Consider the following 22,258-nt stretch of genomic DNA (forward strand, 5'->3'; position numbering starts at 1 on the left):
CATTTTTTCTTTGAAAGTTGATATTTAATAAATTTTAACAAAAAATTTTAAAGAAAAAGTAAAAAAAAAAAATTATGCGTTAATTTTGTCCAGGAGTATATATTATTAAAACTTCAATTGTTTCAATAATGATAACACTGTCAATCAAATCTATTTACTTTATATATATATATATATATGTACTTTATATATATATATATATATATATATATATATATATATATATATAAATGATAGATTTACAACGTTGATTTATCACGTTGTAATATTACGTAATTGCGCGAGTAGTGCGTTTAAAATATATTAAAATTGAGGAAAATGCAATTATAATGCTGTGGTAGAGAATGAAAGAGAAAAATAATCAATTGATAGTGAAAGTCAAAAACAGAGTATTTATTAAGCGCAAATCCATACGTATATCATACACGCTTAATTTACAATGCATTCACATCGATAAAATTACAACACATTTGCGCCACCCGCTTTGTGTCAATAGAGATACTTATGTATAAAATATCGCGTATGACATTTCATAGAGAATGTCGATTCTATTCGCGCTTTGCAGAACTATATATTAAAAATTCGCGTCCACGTGTCGCTCGTTAAACTCTGCAACGTTAGATTTTATTTAAATAACTTTTACATCCTTGCGAAGTAAAATGGCTATAATTTTATTAGGCCTATAGCCTTTAAAAGAGAGTCGTTTAAATTATTTAATTATCGTTAAACACCTCTGTCGCATCACGATTTTTCAAGCGCGATCGTAGATTCTTTCTCGACTCGAACCTTGTGTCATGCAAAGTTCGTGGTTCAACGAAGATATTCTCAGGGGCTTTCCTGAGGATAATTCTCCCGCGATGAACGGCAGAAGGGAATTACGAATTTATGACGTATGTGATCCAGTCGACGGTCTTGGCCACGCGATGATAGATTCCCGGTTGACCTGGCTGCGCGCAGGAATAACCGGCGGAGACGATGCCGATGAGATACCATCGACCGGTTTTCTCCAACATCAATGGGCCGCCGCTGTCGCCCTGGAAATGCGTTAAACGCGTCACGAAATGATGAACGAAACAACGGGACAGACGGAGATTCATTGCTCAAACAATACGCGCCCACGATGACGAAACTGCTTACCTGACACGAGTCTTTACCGCCGCCGCGATAACCGGCGCACATCATCTCGTCATAAATGACGACGTTGATACCATTGGATCGATGCCATCGCTCGCAGAGGCGATTGTCGATCACGGGCACGTCCACTGCCTGCAGCGTCTTGGGTCGCAATCTGGAACCTGAAATTAAATAATTCGTGAAAATAAACGAGAGTAATAATAATTAATGAAACTTTAATTATTATAATTAATTATTATTCACACTCTTAAATGTGAAATATAATATAATATAATATTTTATTTTTTCAAAAGATAAAATCCGACTGATGTTAAAAGATTTTAATTTTTTTTCTATATGACAAAAGAGAAAAGTGTATGATTTTAAAATTATGTTGCCAAATGGATATATAAAATTCAATTTTTCTTCGGAAATGATACACCACCTGCTTGCAAGGCGCCCCATCCAGCAGCCCAGCCATATTGCCCCAAGAAATCTTCATTTTTCTCTGGTAAGCATATAGGCGCTATGTGGGGCATATAATGAACTGGTCGATCCAATCGAAGCACCGCCACATCGAATCTGATAAATAATCAAAGATGAGATGTGTCGGTAAAATTATTTCTTTTCAAAAATTACAATATTCTCGAAGTATATCACATCTCTTTAATGAGTTTCCAATAAATTAATAATACCATGAACGTACCTATCCGCTTGCGGCGTGAACTTGAAGTAAGGATGTACTCTAATCTCCCGAACTCCAAAAGTATAAGCTGGAAGAGACTCACTCGCAGAATTGACCACGTAATCACCAAGAGTTACTTGAACTTGTCTAGCCGATGCTCTAAAGAATTTGAAGAAATTATTTGATATTATTATAATATTGATTAATGCATGAAAATGTTTTCTTTTATATTAATAAAACTTTAAATATTAAATTTAATATTTAAAATTACATTAATGTATAAATTTCTTCTTAGATTCTGAGAAAAATCACGAACGCAATTGCAATTAATCAAATTAATAATTGATATATACATATATATAACAAGCGCAAATTATTTTTCACTCACTTGGCAACGCAGTGCCCAGCTGTGACAACGTGAAATCGATTAACCAGAGTGCCGCCGCATCTGCTGGATCCGATCCGTATGTAAGCCTGTCAAAGCAAGAGACAATTTCAATGAAATAGATTCAAAGTACCCGAGAAAAAGTTTCGCATTATTGCCCTGTCTGACCTGCCACGGAAAACTGCCGAAACCGGCGTCGTCACCGCCGACGATCCTCCTCTGCGCGATTTGCTTCGAGACTACCGGTATGCCGCAACCTGCAAAACGCAATTGCCTGGAGAATCGCGAATAATTGAGGTGCCATCTTAATCATAACGCCGTTAAGTCTAATTATTTGTCGAATTATGCTAGAGTTACCAGATTTTTCTCTTCGAAAAAATGAAAATTAAGCATAAATTCCTATAGAGATATTTAGTAATATAATCATAATACTTATATAATAGTCGCGCGAAAAAGCTATTCAAATATCTCTTACAAGAAGTGTTTTATAAAACTAAAAATCCTAAATCATTCTGTGTGAACGCAGAACGTCTGGCAATTCCAACTATGCCGCAATCTGTAATTATAATAACGCGCAATGACGCTTAAACGCAGCTCTATTGCAGTCAACTTCTAGAGCCGAATTGCGCTGCAAAGTTGAAGAAAGTATGAAGTAATCGACAGCGATAAAAATGTTCCTTTCCCGTTCTTGTATCACCGAAATTGGACTTGGAGTAATGACTTATAGTTAATAGCGCGTCTTTCAATGTGTTGGACCACAACTTCTGCATTGCGTGTAATCACAATAATTTCAATGGTAACTCGATCACTCACTTTTTCGAATCTCGTCCGAGAAATCATAGAAATTATTCGCGATTATTTATACACGTATTAGCCATTGAATCGAAGCAGCTGATGAGATAATCTCGAGGAGGAAGAAGCAATAAATTAATATACAATACAGAGATAAAGACAATGATTTGTCCCTTAGTTAGTCGCTGGCAAATCCATGCGCTTATTAGTGCATCGCTTTATAAAAGCATTCGCGTGCAGAAAACAGAGTTGTCGCGAATGCAACGAAGCGTTTCATCGCTATCGATCATGGAAAAGAAAATGCAGGAGAATGCAGATCGCCAAAGTTTTATGAAATATCAACGTAGAAAAATGCGTTCTATCAAGAAAATTAATCCATCGATGAGAACAATTGATACTGACCTGTACGATTGTTGTGCTTTCGGTTTTAATCTATGCCAGTCCTTCATAAATACTTACAATTTCTCCCAAATTAATGTAAAGTAAATTTTCTCTTCTTATATTCCTTCGTGTTTAAAAGAACATTTTATTCGGCTGTTTTCACGTTGCGGCGAAAAATATAAAAGGATCGAGATTGAGGAAACTGACATTTGAAACCCGATGATTAACATGCGTTTATGGGAATTTCAATGATATTGTGCAAAAACACAACATTATGATATCAATTAAAAATTATATCCGGACTAGCATGCATAGGAAGATAGAAATTTATGCAAATTTATTTTAACGCTTGTGAAATATATATAATATTCGCAAGATAAGAAAAATAAAAAAACAAAATATATATGTACATGTATACACACACATTTTTGTTCAATGAAATTCCGAAAAGAAAAATTATGAAACTTGAAGGGAGAAGAAAGAATCTTTTAGAAATGTGTGGAAGATATCCGACAAAGAAAACTGGTGCGGCAAAGGAAATGACATACTCGGAGTACATGCAAGTGCGTAAAATGTGAATTGCGAAATAACCGAGCTTGAAAAGAGAAACAACGACTGATAGAGAGAACTGGAACAGAAGAAAGAAGAAAGAGAGAAGAGTCAAGAGACAAGGGAAGAAGAACTCATGCTTACAAGTGCGGTGCAATGGAGGGCATGCTTCTTCGAAGGAAGGACTTACGATCGTCGCTGTCGGTCTCCGTGTACAAATCCAGCGGAAGCGGCCGAGATTGATCTCTAGGTGACTCAATCAGGTTATAATCAGTGAGAGCTTTAGGATCTTTCCGCTGACAACACGCGAACATAATGCCGCCGCAGCTGCCGTCCAACAGGCCAGCAGTCATCCAGCACATTAGAAAAAATTCGCAGCTCCGTCCGTCCGCGCACAATGTATCGTCGCCTTTCCACAGCGGTCTTTTTTGTTGGCGCGTCTCTGCAGAGAAAATATGGAAACTCTTCGTTTCTCGCGACTGTCAAGTTACGTAATTCGTCCCGCGCAAACCGTCGAAGCTATTAGAGCGTGTGGCGCGGTCGCGCTTCCGGTCCGAAGAGGAAGAGGTCCGAACGAGTCATCGTGGTTACTAATCTAAATAGCGATCTGCATGACTATTAATGAAATCAGGAATGCGCTCGACACAAAATGCGAATCTTTAATGCGTTTCTTCTCAATCGAGATATTAATTATTAAGTGCTGCAATTATTAATATCAATCGTTTAAAGACATTTGCAACTCTGCTACACATTATATAACGTTATATAACGACATATTGAATTAAACGTACTATGATCCTGATAAATCTTTATCAATTTATACACAAAGTTACGATTTCTTAAAAAATGCAAAGCTTTCCTATCAAGCTTTCGATCAATGCTTCGATTATTAATGTCAATCATTATAATTAATAATCGAAGAAAACGCGAAGCCGCCACTCTTAATCTGCCAGTTACTCCAAGTCTAATTTCGAAATACGAAACCGTCGCGAAAACTAAAGCTTAAAGCTAACATGATTGCAATAAGACAAAAAAATAAAATTTTAATTGCTTGAAAAATTGCTTACGAATAGAAATATTTTTTAATTGAATATTATTTATGCTTAATTAAATCTTGAACGATACTAATTTAACACAAAGTTAAACATATTTCTGTACTAATGAGATAATTGTATCTTCCGTGAATAATTTTAATGAATTAAATGATATTTATATTATAATCTGTGTAATTAAAGTCATTTAGTTGCTTACGAGTAGAAATATTTTCAAACTAAGTATTATTTACTCCTAATTAAATCTATCTTTAGATATTAGCGATATTAATTTAATACAAAGTTAAACATATTTTTGTACTAGTGAGATATTTGTATCTTCCGTGAATAATTTTAATAGATTTAATATCTATGATATTTATACATAATCTGTGTCATCACATAAAGTCAAGTGATTATCGTAAACAATCACATCTCGTTTTAGATCTGGCCAAAATTTTTTCCAATAATGGGCTCTCTATAGAAAGGCGTTTGGGCAATTGTAAAAGGGTCCTTCGGTACCAACCCAGCATAACGTCGATTTAACATCCCGCGACAAGATGTTGTAATGATTTCCGTGCCTCAGACCACGACGGAAGTTGCAGACTACAGTGGAAATAAGTTTCGCGCGTCATCACAAGTTGCGTGATTTTTATGAATATGAAAGAGGCGATTGAAGAGAATCAAGCAGAGATCGCGAACTTGAAAGAAAATCGAAAGTTTCCTGTGAAGCGACGTTGTTAAAGCTGATCGATAGTCATTGATGCTCTGATTCTAAATTACACGTACCTGTTTCCAATCTAGGATAATCATCCGCCGTCTGCTTTCGGTGATCTGAAATAAAGACGAGATGTTTTTTTGGCCTATCGTCACGACGCCTATCGTTAAATCAAAAAGAAAAAATAATTTACTGTATAAGCGCGTATATAATATCGATGAAAAATTATAATAAATTAATTTTTATTTTCAATAGAAAATAGGAATAGAGATTATAATATAATATTTATTGATAAAAAATTATAATATATAATCTCTATTTTTTGAATTATTAATTAATTGAAAACTGGAATAAAAAAGAACGAAGAATATTAATATGAGAATTATTTAATAACATTCTCGTAGAAACTATGTACTATTTAACATTTCTTAAATACTATTGCTATATTTATTTGGACAAATGATTATTGAAATTGATTGTTACAGTTTGTTCCGCAGGAATTTACATAGGTATGTCACGAGCGCTTATAATCGTGAGTTATTTGACCCGATCGTACGTGTCGATTCGTTTGCAATTGAAATGATTCGAAAGTATCATATAACGCGTCATTAACATTTACACGCTTTTCTAAACATCCTCATCAATAAAACGCTATTTGCACAACAAAGTGGTTTACAGAAGCGTCGGGATTACGCGAGCGTACAAAGGTAAAGAAGAAAGTAAAAGGGAAAAGTGCTTATTAGACACTTGAAAGAGGAATGAGCAGCAGTAAATATGGGTCTATATCGTTCTATTAAACTGTGCAGTCCAAAGTTTCTAATACCGCAGGAAAATGTGTATTTGATGATGGCTCTGGATCGTTTAAATATTAGAGAAATTATGATATTACGATTTTATAATTCGCCAAGAAAATCAAGAAAACACTCTTCAGTTTTTAATTCAACGATTCGTAAAATTGCAACGCGACAAGAATAATAAAAAGATCTAATTATGAGCCAATTTCAATACAAAACATTATTTTTTTTTAAACTTCAAGCGAGATAAGATAGAAACTAAAATGATTAAAGAACATGTATAATCACAACCCACGATTAAAACGAGGAAAAAGAAGAGGCTCTTACCTCTGACATCATCCTCGAATTCCGGCAACTGATTAGACTGCTGGAAGAAGGAGGCTCCGCCGCCTCCGATCGGTGGCAGGAAGTCATTGTCGCGGAATATCAATCGCGGTGTCCGATGGGACATCACCGGCCTGTTGTAATCGGCGATTACGGGGCTCCTCCAGAGGGACTTGTGTTGCCTCCACGTACCGGGCAACTGGGGGGGGACGAAACGCGCGATCGGCCCGAGATGCCTACCGAGCGACGGTGGACCATCACCCACGTCGGCGAGGTAAGCAGCGGATCCCGTAGGAAATCGCACGTATCTTCGCCGGCGAATCGCCCCCGCTATCCCCCTGGTGCGATTCGTCTCGTCCTTTAGCACGCCGATGGCCGAGGAATCCAAGTTCGCGAGCTGCCGCGTCTCGCTCATCATCAAGCTCGAGGAGAGACTCAGGACGACCGCAGCGAGGAGCCAATGACACGGCCTCGATACACCCATCGTTTTACTGCGAGGAAATTAGAAATCAGTTGTACGAAATAATTCTGTGTATATATCTATACTTATAGTAAGATATATTTATATCGTAAGATATTTACAAGGTATCTTACAATCTCCGTATAATATTTTAATAATATATTCCATGGGTAAAATAAATTGATTTCTATAAATACTTTGAGCAAAACAAAAATAAGTCTCGTTTGTTAAATGCGTGAAAATATTAGGTTTATAATTTTATTTAATTTTATTTATTAATGTAACAACATTAATCAACCATTAACATCATTATTGAAAAAGAAATCAATATATAATTGATAAAATTAATATATATACTTATTAATTTATTTATTAATAATATTTTATATTGTAAGATATATTTTAGGTGTATTTTATATTAGATGTTTTATGTATTACACATAAAAGAGGACAGAGATGCATTTGTATATAAATGATCTTATATACGACAATATTCTTTTGAAAATCCTAGATAATGTTAATACTCTCGATTCGGACCGATTTTCTCCTCGCAGTCGGAGTTTCACGAGTCGTTAATCATGATCGCGCGCTATTAAAGCGCCCGATTCTCAGCGAAAGGAAATGTGCATAGCTCGAACTCGTAACCAGATGGAATCGTTAAGGATTCTGACTCGAGGAATGCCACGTTACTCGTATCGACAATTATCGGTAGCGGTTTCGCGACGGCTCGAAGAACTTTCTTTTGGCACAAACCATCCGTGAGGGGCACGTGAAACGATGAGAATGATATAAAAATAAATTGTGCAAAATATATATTTTAGAGATAGAAGATAGGGAAAAAATGTGAAATTCTACTTAAATAAAATTCGCTTGAAATTATTTATCAAATTTATTTCTTTTACATATAATTACCTCTTTCTTGAAAATTATAAAATGTTTTAATTGCTTGAGGTTTCCGTGTCAGCATCTTGTTTTGTAGAGCAATCATCATTTTTCCTTTAAATTCAGATTCTATTATCTATTCAAAGTTTGCGTGAGCGGATAGAGAAAGATTTCTTTGTATAAGGTCACTTTAGAAGCAAAGTGGAAAATAACTTCTTCGTGACCCATGAATTCCTCTCGACGCGACAAGACAAAATCCCGTTTGCGTCATGATTCTTCGTAACGAGTGAAAGTAAAGAAGTTCACCCGGAACCAAACATCAAGACATTTATACTCAAGAAGATTCACTATTATATATAAGCACTTAAATCCATCAACATCTTCGCCGAATAGAATTATTGCCTATCGACAACATTAGCGAGAGAAAACAACGCACCAACCGCAAAATTTTAATAAGAATTTCTCATCTATCGGCACTTTTGTTTTTATATTTTGTCTATAATTTAATTAAAAAATTAATTTAAAAATTAATTTAAATAGATCTAAATTTTTATTATAAAAAGGAAGATACGAGTGAATCCTTCGCGGCTAAATTTTTTTAGAAGCCAAGTTCTCGCTTATACGCTTACGATATACATGCGAAAGGTGTGTGTCTGATTGACATTGATTGACGTTCGGTCTAGACAAATGTGGAAATGTCAAAAAGGAAAGAAAAAACGAAGAGGATATAATTGTTTGTTGAATAATCCCCGGTGGACGGCCTTGTCGAGCCGCTATCAATCGCGGCGGCGCCTGGTGAACGGTTCGATGTGTTAGTAGGTCATTGGCTCTCCGTCGTGGATCCACCAGAAGTGAAAGTGTACTTCTTGCGTGCACAGTGTGAAGTTCACGTTCACGCGGTGCCACCCGCCGGCGGAAGTTACAAATCGCTGCTCCCATCGTGTTCTCGGAGCCTCCACCTGCCTAGCTTTTGGTTCTCCCTCTTCCATCTACATCCCTTTTGCATCCTGCGAATACGTCGTCGCGAATGCACGCGAATTTATTATTGCATGAGCGGTGAATTTCATCGTGAAAGTGTTTGATTGCTATAACGCGATCGCTTTTGCTTCATAATTCGTTCGATTGCGATTTCTGACGCATCCAGTCTTTTTTTTTTCACCGGGCAACGAAATGATTCCTTTTTTAATTTTCGGCTTTGTCGAGCGTATCTTGATTCGGGTATTAAATTGTGAAATCAAACTCTAATGTTTATGATGCGTATAGCGATATACATAAACAGTATATTGTACATATGAGGAGATGTATTAATAATCTACCTGCAACTTTTTTGAATTGTCTGGTCTTGAAATCGAAAATTAAGGGTATATGACACTCGATCTTAGTTTATCGAGTTACAACAGTTCTGAATTCAGAACCGGCCGCTTGGACCAACTGGAGACGTCGCCGTTTTCCAGCTGTCAGTGAAAGCTCACGCACGTGCAAGCACCCACATGGATCGGTCCCCCGATCGGATATATCTTTCTCCTCTCTCACGCTCTCGGCGAGATCTCGAATTCCGCGTGAATCGACGTTAAAAAAACGAGGGGGGAAGCGGCCCATCACTTTCTCCAGGCGCCACGCGCAAGCATTACTTTCGCCCAAAATTTCCGAAAGATTATATTCCGTCCTCTCGTTCCGCTACGGATGGATCGCATCAATTTTCCCTCGATGCATCGCGTGTATAATGTCCTAATAGCTAACATGACAATGGCAAACCGGCCAAGCATCACGAAGAAAAGCTCGACCACCGAGCCACGACGATAATGTCGATAATCATACAATATCTGTGCATGCACGCGTTTGGAATTATATAATATAAACCTAAATAATATATACGTGTACCTCATCGTCAAATAAAATGAAGCGCTATTACATCGTCCGCGCATTATTAAACATACCGTATCTACTTAACCGGATGCGGCTAATGTTCCGTATAATATATGGATAATCCTACAACGCGGAATCGATATCAGATATATATATATATATATATATATATGTATATGTCATGTAATCAATCTTATGTAAAATGTAAAATGTAAATCAAATCGTAATCAAATCGTAATCAAATCGTAATAAAATGTAAATAAAATGTAAATAAATAAAATAAAATATAAATATAAATCGCAACGCTATCATTACACCTCATTTACACCTCTCGATTATATATTATCAAATTGTACACATCACATAATATTACAATATTACATAACACTTACCAATATATTAGAACATTACAACCAATTTGATCAATTATTTAGATAATTCCTTTATATAATATATTCTTTCGCGCGCTATAAGCTATATAAATTTATCAGGATTATTCAAATTTATATATTTATCCAATAAAATAGATGAGCTCTTTATCCTCAGTAAATTCGTCACCTGTAATCGCACCGGATACAACTTCGGGAAGCTTTAACTTGTGTGTAAAAACTTGGACAGATCTAACGTAAATACTTAAAATTCATCCTTTTACATGCGTTTCGAAAACGCATTCGTGTACGCGTTTCCTTTCGAAATATAAAAAACCGGTTTCTTCACCGAAGAAATCTCGACTGTGAGTCGCAGCGACTGATCTTATTTATGGCCTTGAAAGGAGTAAACATTTTCGCGGTCTAATTCACCGATATCTTTCATGACGAACACTTTCCATTGTGTAATGAATCTTTTCTCACTGACCGCCTGGTTTCTGGTCCGTTTCCGCAAGTGATGACTATGTAGCAGCAATGAGGAATAATGAATGTATAACGAGCAACAAGCTCTTCAGGAATGAAAAAGATATGAATCACGCCAAAGTGACATTTCTGATAAATTCCGATTTATTTCTTGCAAAATTCAATGCAACAGCCGCTTACGACTTCGGTTTAAATAACACTTATACTTTGACTTAAATAAAAGTTAAAAGCCTACTCATGTAGCGACGAGCTTCACGACGAGTTCCACGTTTCTCTGTCGAGTTCCGTTACGTAAACCATGGGGAGTGTTTGGGCAACGCGTGTACAACGGTACCGAAGCGTGCATCCTCGATGCGCCGTCGCGAGCGTTTCGTTTTGAGAAAGAACGGAAGTACTTTCACTGCCTACGAGGATGGCAACTTAAAAATAAAAGACCCTCCTCCTCGCTCGAAAGCGACGCTCTATGCCACGCATTTAAAAAAATGTTTTACTGATGTAGTAGATAAATAATAGATAGACTTTTAGATAAAGCAACCAAAATTTTTATCGCTAATTTTTTGTATCTGTTACAATATTGTAACACGTAGAATTTATAGTAACAAATAAATTTCTAATATAATATTTTTTAGTAAATTTAGATCCCATTGTCAAATATTAATCACTGAATTAATAAATATAAGAAAGTTTTGATGCTAGAAGTAGAATGATCTTTATGAAAAACAATTTTTTTAAGTATCACAATTAAATTTTATAACAAGTACGGTTAATAATAATATATAATAGGTAAGCAGACTTTTTTCCTAAATTTCATTAACAGTTCAAATATAAAGTCTGTCTCTGTCACTTCTTGTTAGATCGATTAAGTGCAAAATATATACGATATCATGTTTGCTAATCATTTATTTATGTCAGTTAATTATTTATTAATTTTTCTATTCAGAAAATTGTTGCTGCAATTGCAAGACTATTTATTTAGCGTAACGCAGAAATTTATGTTTTAAATCGCAAAACTGTGTTCTTATTCCAAAATTAGCGGAAGGATTTTTTCCCCCATGAAATTGTCAAAAAATTCATCTCTATCTGAGATTTTCAAAGAGCACATTTTTTTCGTCTTACGCTATTTTTTCGTAGTACATTATATTTCGTTAGCATAAATTTCTGTGTAAATTTTTCGTAAAGTGAGAGTTTTTAATGTGAAACTTTCGTGTATAATACATAGTTGCATCAAATTTCTTTAAAAAAGGGTACGACCGTGATTTCCACAGTCACGCGATTATTTATTATTAGTGTCAATTATGTCAATTATGAAGAAGTTCTAATTAAAACTAACGAATACATGGTTACGAATTATCTAAGATTGATACTGGAGCATCTTTTATGGAACACAAGCTTCTATTGCCATATATAAGATAGAATCTATAAACGACAGATTACATTAACGGGCGTGTTATTAGACTTAATTGACGAATCGAATTAAATTGATACCGAGATTGAGAACGAACCGATCGCCTCCATGCATCAAAATCACCGGCTTGTGTTTCTCGCTTAACATACTTTTTATAAGAGACGGCTGATAGCCTCTGTTTGAAAAGATAGGCGCTCTACACGAAGGCGATCTTGCTTTCTCCCTGCTGCTTTTGTAATGTAACTGTCGCGTTTAATCGAACATTAAGCTTAACGAAACGAAACGAAACCGAGCGTTCCGTTTTAATCCATCGTGTCGATTCCGATAGTAAATCGAATAAATTTACGATCTTGCTGTTTTTTAATTCTTCGCGCGCGCGATTTATCACTTATATACGATCAAGTACACGAGACTATGGGAGAAAGTTTTTCTTTTTTGAAGCTGAGCCGCGATCGCTTTACACGCGCGTCGACTTTTGCATTGTTAAACAAGTACGAATCTCTCAAGATTGAGAGATAGATCCTCCAACATGTTGCTCTATGTCGAGAAGAAAGCACCATTCTGTAACTTTGTCTTTTTGCGATAATGAACTGTGTACACGTGAATGAATGGCCTGATTCTGTACCTCAAACAAGTCAAATTGCATCTCATTACGGAAGCGTAACAATCTTTTCTCTCACGAGTTGCTTTCTCCGAATTAAATTAACAATATCTAGTCTAGTTGTAAAGCATTTTGTGTAGTATTTATGTAGCAACTATGTACTAATCAGATTCTGTTTTTATCTGCGTCTATTTTATTTATAGAAACTGCTCGCGGAGATTTCTCGCGAATTCTCTTGTTCTAGCGTTATAAGATTAGAAAATAGAAAACTCGCGAGGAATAAAATGGACCAGTATTTGCCGATTTACAAGAGAGAACGATAGCTAAATCGGCGTGAGACTGCACTCACCGATTCACGAGACGTGACCTTCCCGGATTTCTCCTCGGCTGATCGAACCAATGCGAGCAATTTCTCGGGGAAAATCCGCCAGGATGGAGCTACTTCCGCCACCCTCTCTTCTGCGACCTCTTCGTCTGCCTCGTCTGACCGAGGTAGTCCTCAGCACCATAACACAATCGAGGATACTGTTGCGAGGAACGATTGTTCACCGAGATGTATCACTGCGAGGTGTTCTTCATTGATCGATCGCGTTCTCCCCGATCGCGTCGCGAAAAAACTGTTGGAGCACTCGCGATTACATATCCGGAATGACAAGAAAACTAAACATGACAATGTCATGTAATCGCCTTCGTTATCGATACGATAAAGTGTCTAACTATTGCTTCAGTGACTAACGAGGTCGTTCTGAACTTTGGGAAACGTCGCGATTTCGGCATCCGCGATTCTACTCTTCAGGGTATCACACGAGTACACCTCTTTTTTTTCTCACTCTGCCACTGATTTCTAATAGACTACTTCTAAATTTCTCCCCGAGGTTTCGACGTGACTTCCTCCAGTTCCTCCGAGACAGATTCGGTTGACGAACGACTCTCTCGCGGACGCGAGCGACCCGATGAAGCGTGTCGGCTACCACACGCTGACGAAGCTCCGCACCATGTCTATCCTCTCTTCTCGAGGAGCCCCGAAGAACGCCTGCCTGCTCGCGCCGTCGTCGGTGTTCGCCGGCGCCGCTACGTCTGCTCTCACTTTCTCCGAGTAGTTTCATTTCGGTACGTAAAACTCTCTCGCCTTGTCCCCCACCAGTGGTTTGCGTGCGAGGCGACAGTCCAAGGCCTCCACCACTTTACGACGTCCGAAAAAGCCAACCGGTATCCATCGCATGGAGAACCTGCGATTGCCCCCTTGATGATCTCGTCTTCTCCTACTCCCCCCTTTTCACCCGCCATCGACTTCACCGACCTTCCGTAACACCCGGTTCCTGGTGGAAGCGAGAATTTCCAGGAAGGATGTTTACAACATTTAATTTCTTAATAATAGATTTTATTAATTAACAATCTTCCAATTTTTTTCATGATAGTAGTTATATTTAGAATGTTATTAGCATTACGTATGCGTGTATTGCTTTGAAGTGTTAGAGATGAATAGACATGATCAAAAGAGGATGATATTAGAATGAAATGATATCCTTTGAAACTCATTTGCGTTTGTTCCGGAAGATGAACGACACTCTAGTGTTCGAAACTCATGATGAAGTACAGTAGGCGCCAATAATGCCTTAACATATGAAATTGGTCGCATGCGGGAGTAATAATAGACACATCGCATCAAGCTATTCATTCATCATGACTGTTAATTCGAAAAGAAATCGACAACATTATTTTGGAATTGTGTTCACACACATCTATTTAACAATTTTAAATGCAATTTATAAAAGATTGTAGGCATAATTTCAAAACAAATATTGTCGGTTCCTTTTCTAACTAACAGTCATGATGCATGAATAGCTTGTTGTGATGCGTTTAGTTATTATTAGCCCCGAATGTGACTAATTTCATATGTTAAGACATTATTGGCGCCTACTATACCTAATCTCTCATCATTGTTCCTTTGTTCATTAATGATTTCCACAGGATGAGTGAGATACAAGTACCCAATTTCGTTGACACGCTAGAAAGTTTTACCGACATCTTACATCTCTCTATTTTATTAATCGAGGTGAGATTTCGCGCACGTATTCCAAAAAGCGCAAATGAAAGTACCGCAAATTATTTACCGAATTTTTTATATTTATATGAGATACAAGAGTTATTGTACATTTGTATGATTGATTTTTATTTGTGTATTTAGTTTTTATTTTTATTTTCGTAATTTTTGTAATTTTGCTCTTATTTAATTTTATTTTGTTTCTACTTTCGTTTATGTAATAGGCCTTCGTACATCATGCTAAATAAATAAATAAGTTTCAATATTAATGATTAAATCATAATCTCAATAATTTGCAGAATTCATCAAATAATGACTTGAGATTCCCCAGATAAAAAGAGAGGTAAAATTTTTTGATAATGAATATTCAAAAGATCGCATTTCAGATTCAGATTCGCACGTTTCACCATTTTGCTCAGCTGCTGTGAACATTTAGGAAGTAAGTTGAGGTAATTAAGCAGTCGATCGTTCTGAAAATGAGTACGAACCATTGTTTCACCGAAAAGAAATTTAAAAAAAATAGTCGTCTTGAATTTTATAACAAAGCTTTTCAATAAAAATTTCTCATTTTTACTGTATATATTTTTGACAACTATATTTGTGGTCCTTTTTTTCTTTCAAATTTGCACACTTTCATTAATTAAATATTCAGATTAACGAAATATATACGTATCTGTGCAATATAAAGCTCTGAGCTAACATCTCGAATTTAAATGGATAAGACTCAAGATCGATTGATTCACAACTTCGTTAAACGAACGATTTGGCCCGTTTGATGAAGGAAGGCGCCGTTTTTTATCCGGGGCACTCTCGTTTTTGCGAATTTACGAGCGTGTCCGCGGGCATCAGGAAATCGTTGCGCCGTGAATTATTATTTAAGCGTCGGTGAAAGTCGGTGACAAGCCGAGGTGAGACGAGCAATGGGACAATCGACAATAAGATTACTTTTCGCAAAGCTCTAACGTGCTACTTTCGTGCGTCGAATACGGGGAACGAATGCCAGGCTCCTGTCAACTTTGCGATCGGCGAATGATGACGATCTGCCGTCCTGATCGCCTTCAAGATCAGCTCCGAGGATTATCATAACATTCTTCTACGCTGATGGAGCGAAAAAAATACCACGCGATCCTGCAAGATCCGTCTTGATAATACGATTGCAAGGACGTGGGATAAAAACGCGACAATTAACATTTTTAAGTTAATCTTGAAAAAAAAGTGGCAAATAAATAAATGATATTTGACCATGATTCATCGATTCAGGTTGATTCATCGAATTACAGGGAAGAATTCTGGAATTTCAGATCTTAATGAGACAAATTGCGGTAGTATCCGGCTGCGTGAGAATGCTAGAAAAAAAAATCGAAGCAAATTATGAGCGATATAAAATAAAAATTATATATCGATGAAGAATTATAAGCATGAGCTGTTACATGTTTATGTGTGCACATGTCGAAAATTTATGCAGATTATATACTAGATGAAAACGAAAGTAAGGGCGACGTCACATGCGTCATGTTTGACGCACAATTTTAACTCCTTTCTCCTCTTTGACACCTCTAAGCCGGACTTGTCGATTAGTACATCCTGTAATACGCAAACTATCTCTTTACGTAGATGGTTCCGCTACAACAAATTTAAAACGCACCCACGTCAGTGGGAAAATATGACAGCGGGAATTATTAAATTGCGAAATGAAATTCCTCCCTTTCTCCCAACGAAGAGACGTCAGAAACGACGAGTTTTTTTATACTTTTAATTAGAAATCTTACTCCAAACTTATCACATTCAGTTTCTTTATAATACTAGACACCTAATTAAATTTTAGCCTTATCGAAAATACGAAACTTTTCGTGCACAACGTGCGTAACGATTAATGAGGCTTGTTAACAATTACCAATTGCATCCATTAGAGAGAAAGATCGATGCTCAATTAAGATCGAAAGTGTTCACCGACGAAATCGTCTCGTAGAGAGCGACTCGCGGCGTAAGAATGCGCGCAAGAAATGGGTCGAAATCGAAGAACGCGATCGCAAGATCATCGGTTTCTTTTATTCGTCTAGACGAGTCGCCTAGTACCTCCTCCCCCCGCCTAGAGTCAACCAGGTGTAACTTTCTCCGTGAACTTCGAAAGTCCGCGCGTATCCATCGCCGCATTTCGCTCCGCGAAATTAAATCCTTCGTGGCCGGAAGTCGAGAGGAGTTTCTTCTTTAAATATCACTCTCTTTATAAAGTCCTTTATAAACTCTAAGATAAGTAATTAATTTCTACGCGTTGAAACTCGTTTAGAATATTTTATATAGTGCGAGCAAGTTGCCATTAATATACATATCGTCACACTTTTTTATTTATGCCTTTTTAGACTCTCTCTCCCTCTCTCGAAACAATTAAAATATAAACTGCTCTCACTTTGCAAGTGTTTCAGGTATTACTTTGCAGATTGTGTGTGCAATTAGTTATGACGCATCGTTCGCGCGCAATTCACAATAGAAATTCTAAACAAGTCGTTTCTTTCCTATTTAACGCATGCAAATTTATGAATTAATATGGAAATACTAACGAAACCGCAAAAAGAAAAGGAAGAAAGAAATGGGGTCATGCGACGCGTGTTATTGCGTAACTTTGTGGAAGCCCAAGATGCCAGGATGCAATTAGGCAGCGGGTCGCATTACACAGTCTTTTGCGTATACGAGACGTGTTCGCGCAACTATTGTGACGTGAATAGATAAATACTAACGTGGAATGCGGATGACTAATGCATATCAGAGTGATATTCATCGAGAGAGTGTTACGATGTCGCAGAAAGAGCAATGAACAAAAGAATGACATCGTGCAACACGTCATTACGTTGACGTAGTAAACGATAAGAGATTATTAAGGGTTTCATGGAAGGAACATAAATAATGAAATCATACATCCTTTTTTCTTCTATCCAAAACGATGGTATATATTTAATAATTCGGATAAATTGGCATATGACATGATTTCTTATTGCTTTCAAGTTATCTCGCTAACGTATAATTACTTATGCTTGACTCGCGGTCTAGCCGTCTATGTTGTAGGTGTTTTTAAATGTTGTGGAATTTAATAGTGATCAGATGCTCGATATTATGCCTTTAAATATAAAAGAGAGATTCTCGTTTCATGTGAAATATTGATTTGTCATGTTTTAAATTTATTATTCATATTCATCACAATTTTAGTAATTATGACTAATAAAGATTTTTAACACATTTAATTATATTGAAAAAGCGAACAATTATTTAATCGGCATCATTTTTCAAATTAAAGTGATGAATATGAAATAAATTTTATCATTATATGAAAAAAATAAAAGCTCATTATCATGCTTGATTTTTGTTTTAGATGTATGTTTAATATCTCCAAAGGATCAAGTTTATGAAATGAAAATCTTCCTCATTTCAGAAATCATGAAGCATTCTTAAGCATTTAGCCGCGAATACGTGAGATACATAAGTGACGTTAATTAGAGCGGTGCAAATCAGAAAACTGTTTGTAATCTTTCTTGTAAATAGAAAATGTGCAATCATAAGTAGATTCCTATTCGTATTTGCTCCAATAATTTACAAGGTATGTTTTGGAAAATTACAAATATGCTAGGAATTGTATAAAATATTACACATTGCACTGATTGTATATAACGCTCAGTGATTGTGTTTATAATGTTGAATCAATTATTAATGGATTAAAAAATCTCAATTTAATATAATATAAATCGGTTTACTTTTAATTTTACTTGATTAAGTTTAATATTTTATTCCTATCTTACTTTTGTTTACTTTCTTTGTATATTATACCGCAAGATGGTCATATAATTTAATACAAAGACACTTCTTATAGAATATGAAGAGATATAAAATTATGCATTTATTTTCTTACTAATTAAGCTTAATATTATATTTTATTTTTGCTTATTTTTGTCCATGTTATAAAATGTAAAATTACGCGCGAAAATGTGTGCTCAAGACGTAAAAGATTCTCTGAACATCACTAATCATCGCATCAACTTCCTTTCGCGACCCATATAGATCGGCCTGGCGAACATGCACGACGTACGCGTATGTCGGTACGTACAAGTACACGCAAGTGTGTACATCTCTCTATGCGCGAAAGGGACTTTACTTTCTCAAGCACGCGACCGCCGTCACTCCATCGGCAACTCCTCTTACTTTCTCTCCCGCACGTTTTAAAAGTAGGTCCCAAATAGGATTAAACGATCTTTGAGAAGAGCCTCGATACGCTCGATACGCTGCTCATGTTACTCGTTTTGCTACAAGCGACGAAGCTATTAATCGCGTTAATAAAAATAGTTGCGCGTAAAGACAATCGAGAGGGTGATCAAGAGAGGATGTCTCGATAATAAGAAATATTGTTTTCAAATCTATTATATACATGTAACTAAATAACTACATAATGCAACGTATGATTCATATTGTCTTTGTGACAAAGATTTTTTTAATGAATTTTAAGATTATTCTTAATAAAAAATAAAAAAGAATTTAAAAAAAGAATTTTATTACATTGAATATAAAAATATAGAAATTGTGAAACTTTCTTTATCTTTAGCTTTGCTTAAATTTGTATGCCAGAATCATATTTCTTTTATTATTTCATTCCTATCAGACAAACTTTTTTAAAATACTTTTTTAAACTTTTTTTTAAGATTGACAATAACTTTTTACAATCGAGTTCATTCTGAAAATTTGTTATAATAATTAATATAAATAAAAAATTATTCATATGAAAATAATAGGGCCAACGAAAATTCTAACAAATTAAATATAAAATTTGCTGTAATAATTGACAGTGGGATGAAAGGAGAGTCGCGCGAATAATTTTTAATGAAATAACTAATAAATCACGCGGAAAGCGTATTTTCAATGCGCACTGTTTGTTACACGCATTATCGGCTTTCTAGTTGATAAGCACGCGAATCTTGAAGGAACGAACCACCTCTGCTGTTTGCTCCACTTACGTCTTCACGTGTGAACGGTCAATTACCCTCGTGAATGCATTCGCAAAATGCAAGCTTCTTTGTCGTATCTTTTTTTCTGCATTTAGAATTATATATATATATATATATATATATATATATATATATAATTCTAAATTTAAATGTCAAATTTGTATGTGTTTCGTTTTAGATATATAAGTCTCTCCTCCAATAAAAATAGCAATCTAAAAAAAGAAAGCTTTAAAAGTTACACCTTGCAAACATATTATTACTGATTTTTCAGTGAAATCTAACTGTCATAAGGCGGAAGTGCAAATTATGAGTGTTTTCACTGAAGATCAGTGAAATGCTCATCTTCGGTGAAATCTTGTGTCATTGCTTAGTAATATTTTCATTGACTCAGTTTAAGAAAGTAAAACCTTGAAATGCGATTTCAAAGGTATCTTCACGCAGGTCGCCTCTTACATCGAACTTGCCTCCTCGCTTTCATTAGCGAAAGTGAATGGGACGCGACAAGGTTTCCAATCAATCGATTCGCATTAGAAGCTATTCTTACGAGCCAGTAATTGGCATGTTATGTATCTCGAATCAATATTTTTCATAAATTTCACGAAACAAGACAGAAAACTGAGATGGATATTTCTGATCAGACGAAAAAAGATAACAAGTGCATTGCGACATAGATCATAAATATTGACAATTGTAAAAAAATCATTCATATGTATTCTTTCATTCAAATATGATGATCAATAATGTCAATTATTTTCTCTGACCATTGTTTACTCAACAGATAATTTATCAACAATTGTCATTCTTTGTATCTCGCTAACAGAGAGAAGAATGCGAGGTGTCATGGCCCGCTTTTAAGTGATCCCTGAAAGTGATACACCCTCTGTGGACATTAAAAACGTGAACTACGAAGCCAATATTCACGAATGTTCTCAGAGGATAACATATAATGTGCACAATTTCTGATGCTATGCGTATGAAATTCCGGTAAAGTAAATAAAGAATAGTTGTTTATATCTTGTACTATTTATAAGCTGTTTATTTTTAAGATTATTTATAAGATATTTATTTCCTATTTGTGACATTATTTTACGCAAGTTAATATATTGGTTGCTATCATTTGACAGCTATGGTTGAAGATCCGTTCTTCCACATAGAATTAATTCTAAATCTAAATTAGTCAGCCTTAGAGAGGTTGGGGATGTCATCATTATAATATACAGTATCTAATCGATTAATTGAATTTAATTTGGCTGTGTGATTATATTAAAAATTTCAATTAAAGCCAATCTCTTGTCACATATATTATTATTTCTGGTTTTAATATTTATTATCTGCTTTTAAATATTTTCCTGAATATTGCTATTGCTATTTGAGTCAAAATCCATAATCAAACTTCAATTAAATATTACGAAAATACATGTATATACAGAATGCCTCACAATCTCCGTCAAAAATTTTAATGTATGTTAATGTATTTTAGGGATAAAATAGAATCAAAAATTTTAATATGAAAATATTGAAACTACAGTAATTTTTTAGTTGTAAGCGATCAATTTGTCAATATCATTGATATCGTGTAACTGGGAATTAATAAGTCGTGAATTCGTCTGGTGCTGTATAGCAAGATGCTTAATACATTTTTAATATAAATGAATTTTGTCGTTTTCCCTCTCTCTCTCTCTTTCTATATATATATATATATATATATATATATATATATATAACTGAAATATTATAAACTATTACGAAATATTTGAACGCACGAAGTCACGACTTATTAATTCCCAGTTACACGATATCGATGATATTGACAAATTGATCGCTTACAACTAAAAAATTACTGTAGTTTCAATATTTTCATATTAAAATTTTTGATTCTATTTTATCCCTAAAATACATTAACATACATTAAAATTTTTGACGGAGATTGTGAGGCATTCTGTATATACATGTATTTTCGTAATATTTAATTGAAGTTTGATTATGGATTTTGACTCAAATAGCAATAGCAATATTCAGGAAAATATTTAAAAGCAGATAATAAATATTAAAACCAGAAATAATAATATATGTGATAAGAGATTGGCTTTAATTGAAATTTTTAATATAATCACACAGCCAAATTAAATTCAATTAATCGATTAGATACTGTATATTATAATGATGACATCCCCAACCTCTCTAAGGCTGATTAATATAGATTTAGAATTAATTCTATGTGGAAGAACGGATCTTCAACCATAGCTGTCAAATGACAGCAACCAATATATTAACTTGCGTAAAATAATGTCACAAATAGGAAATAAATATCTTATAAATAATCTTAAAAATAAACATCTTATATAAATAGTACAAGATATAAACAACTATTCTTTATTTACTTTATACAATA

At 35.2% G+C, this 22,258-nt stretch overlaps 1 protein-coding gene across 5 annotated transcripts; it reads right to left on the reverse strand.

Annotated features, from left to right (window-relative positions):
• Positions 1-371: 371 nt before the first annotated feature.
• Positions 372-13,893, reverse strand: LOC145974618 (venom protease). 5 transcript variants are annotated; one of them, XM_083104576.1, is made up of 10 exons: positions 13,187-13,893; positions 6,776-7,263; positions 5,726-5,770; positions 4,096-4,347; positions 2,352-2,440; positions 2,187-2,272; positions 1,820-1,957; positions 1,559-1,695; positions 1,138-1,295; positions 372-1,034 (listed from the first exon to the last, which is right to left on the reverse strand). In XM_083104576.1, exons 2-10 carry the CDS (start codon positions 7,254-7,256, stop codon positions 876-878), a joined length of 1,545 nt encoding a protein of 514 aa, XP_082960702.1. In that variant the 5' UTR covers positions 7,257-7,263; positions 13,187-13,893; the 3' UTR covers positions 372-875. The 5 variants fall into 5 exon arrangements, with proteins under 5 accessions (XP_082960702.1, XP_082960706.1, XP_082960701.1 ...); XM_083104580.1 differs by lacking the exon at positions 4,096-4,347; XM_083104575.1 differs by having other exon boundaries at positions 372-1,295.
• Positions 13,894-22,258: the final 8,365 nt, after the last annotated feature.

This window comes from Camponotus vicinus, unplaced genomic scaffold, assembly GCF_025532165.1.
Source record: "Camponotus vicinus isolate PSW18456_S1 unplaced genomic scaffold, iyCamVici1.0 SCAF_7, whole genome shotgun sequence".
Taxonomy (NCBI): domain Eukaryota; kingdom Metazoa; phylum Arthropoda; class Insecta; order Hymenoptera; family Formicidae; genus Camponotus; species Camponotus vicinus.